Source organism: Nelumbo lutea, chromosome 7, assembly GCF_056320005.1.
Source record: "Nelumbo lutea isolate HS-2025 chromosome 7, American lotus-T2T, whole genome shotgun sequence".
In the NCBI taxonomy this organism is placed as follows: Eukaryota; Viridiplantae; Streptophyta; class Magnoliopsida; order Proteales; family Nelumbonaceae; genus Nelumbo; species Nelumbo lutea.
The window spans coordinates 53,416,417-53,419,089 of NC_142690.1; the positions used below are offsets into that span (position 1 = coordinate 53,416,417).

General features: G+C 33.2%; 1 protein-coding gene across 1 annotated transcript; it reads left to right on the plus strand.

The window, feature by feature from the left end:
• Positions 1 to 1,521: 1,521 nt before the first annotated feature.
• On the plus strand, positions 1,522 to 1,965 carry LOC148846415 (uncharacterized). Its single transcript, XM_088955971.1, has one exon. The coding sequence runs from the start codon at positions 1,522 to 1,524 to the stop codon at positions 1,963 to 1,965; it is 444 nt and encodes a 147-aa protein (XP_088812097.1).
• Positions 1,966 to 2,673: the final 708 nt, after the last annotated feature.

The window sequence follows — 2,673 nt, forward strand, 5'->3', positions numbered from 1 at the left end:
TAATAATAATAATAATAATAATAAAATTAGATAATAATAATAATAATAATAATAATAATAATAATAATAATAATAATAATAATAATAATAATAAAATAAATGAATGAATAAATAAATGTTGAGAGAGAGAATAGGAAGAGAGAGAGAATTCTGTGAGGGAGAAGAGGGATGGAATTTTATTTTATAGGATGGCATAATTATAAATAATTATATGTAATACTCCTATAATTTTTGAATGCCATAAAGTTGATTACATTGGAAGTTTTGCTTTATATGAGGCAATTATGTAATTTTCAAATATCATAAAGGCAATTATATAGTGAGTTAAAGAGAGTAAATTTATCTTATATGTGGCAATCTTGTAATTTTCAAATGTCATAGAATCAATTACATTAGAAGGTTTTCCTTATATGTGACAGTTTTATAATTTTCGAATATCATAAAGTCATGAGGTAAAGAGAGTAAATTTGTCTTATATGTGACACTTTTGTAATTTTGGAATACCTTCAAATCAATTTTATAGGGAGGTTTGTCTTTATGTGGCATTCCTGTAACTTACTAAGATCATTTTTGTAGTTTTGTGGTCTTTGTACTGAGATGTTGTTTCTTAAAAGGAAAATGCATCATCGACACCCATTTATTATTAGGATATATATGTATGTATGTATATATTGGGGTTTTAACTGTTCAATGCACCCCTAGAAATCTTAGCTCCACCCTAGAGGTGGAATGAATCATGACTGTGGATTAATGCCAAATCCACAAGCAGAATATAGTTGTAATTTCAGATTTTTGATGAAGAATACACTCTCTACAGTCTACTTATCCCTAGGTTTTTGTTTGGTATTGGGATTTTTGGACTGCGATTCCCCTTAGAAATCTTTTTTGCAGTCCCTCCTAATCTACTAGTAATCTCCCCCTATAAACCGCATCCTACCTGTGAATTTGATATCAATCCACGGACAGGATTCAGTCCACCCCTAGGAAATCCTAGCTACACCTAGGAGTAGAATGAATCATAAAAACCCCGGTATTGGGATTTTCTTGCCACAAGTACCTCATAATTGCAATGAGGCTCCATCAGGATTTAAGTTGAAGGCTTTAATTTTGTGGTTTTAGAATAGCGGTAAAATTTGTCATGTGGACTAAGCTCACAAAACAGCTAGCCTGTGTTGTTTTATCCAAACAAACCCCCTAAGTTTTTTATTCTGGTCCTTATCTTCACTGATTACTCAAGTTTTGGACCATTCAACAATAATATACAAGAATCTTTTATTTGTGCATGTGATGCTACCGTGGCTTCTTACATCATCCTCTATACGTCACTCAACCCAAATCTGATTAACTGAACTGATTTTTATTGTAATTGTTCGCACTAGCTTGTAACATGAGTGCAGGCCAATCTTTGATGAATTTTCATTGGCTAGTGTGTGCTATTTAAGTTTGTTTGAAGCTAATAACATCCTTCAATCTAAAGTTCTAAACCATCTCTCTCTGTCTTGCATGTTTAGAGTTTAGACAATGGCGGAGAACCAGCAGACTCAGCCGAATAGAGACTTATTAACAGAATCGCGGGACGCCATGTTGGTGGTTGCTACACTTATCGCTACTGTGACCTTTCAAGCCGGAGTCAACCCTCCGGGTGGTGTTTGGCAGGAAAGCACAAAAACACATGAAGCTGGAAAGTCTATCATGGGTTATGACAAAAATGGATACAGGCTATTCCTTTTTGGTAACACTCTAGGTTTTTCAATTGCTTGCAATATCATTATTTACTTGATACCGAGCACCCCATTAAGGAATCTAAAGGTGATGGTGTACATTGCCATATTTTCATTGACCTTCACTTATGGTGTTTCAGTTGCTGCTGTTACGCCTGGAACGTCTGTGAATTTAATTTTGTTCTTGATTTTCATCGGCGTGCCTTACTTAACCACGTATCTGCTGGAACGTTACTACAACTAATGCAAGAACTTTGAAGAGAACTACTGGAGTTTGTACCAAAAACTATGTTTCTTGCTGCTTCTCAGCTTTAATTTCTCTATTCAGTTGTATTATTTTTTCTCTTAGCTATTTGGTTTAAGTTATCTACTAGCTTTTCTTTTCCTTTTTCATTTTTGTTAAAGATCTACTGGCTATCTAGACGTAGTGGCAAATATATATGCCCGTACTCTAGCTTGGTTGTTTCTAAATAATTCCGAATGTGTAACCTATTTTTATCTCAACTTGTGTAATTTTGCCTATGAAATGTTAAGATTAGAGAAGGGTCTCAGTCAAAATTTTTACTTGAAAGTTGATCACTGAAAGTTTCCATCCATGCTTGCTGATGAATTGAATCACTTACTGATTTGTCTTTTAGTTGTTAAAATAATAAAATAATAAAATATTTAAGGCTGTAGTACTCTACCTAACTTAAGATGCAGCATTAAGGAGTTTGCAACCACTTTAGGCTTAGTTTAGAAGGAGTACAAATACAAATATGTATAGCGCATAATTTTCCATTTTGTATTATTTTGTAATTACTTGTACTATACATGTTTGTATCTGTACTCTTTCAAAATTGAGCCTTAACGCTGCATTTGGAAACGGTGCAAACGCATGAATGCATATATATATATATATTAGAAGGAGTACAAATACAAATATGTATAGCGCATAATTTTCCATTTTGTA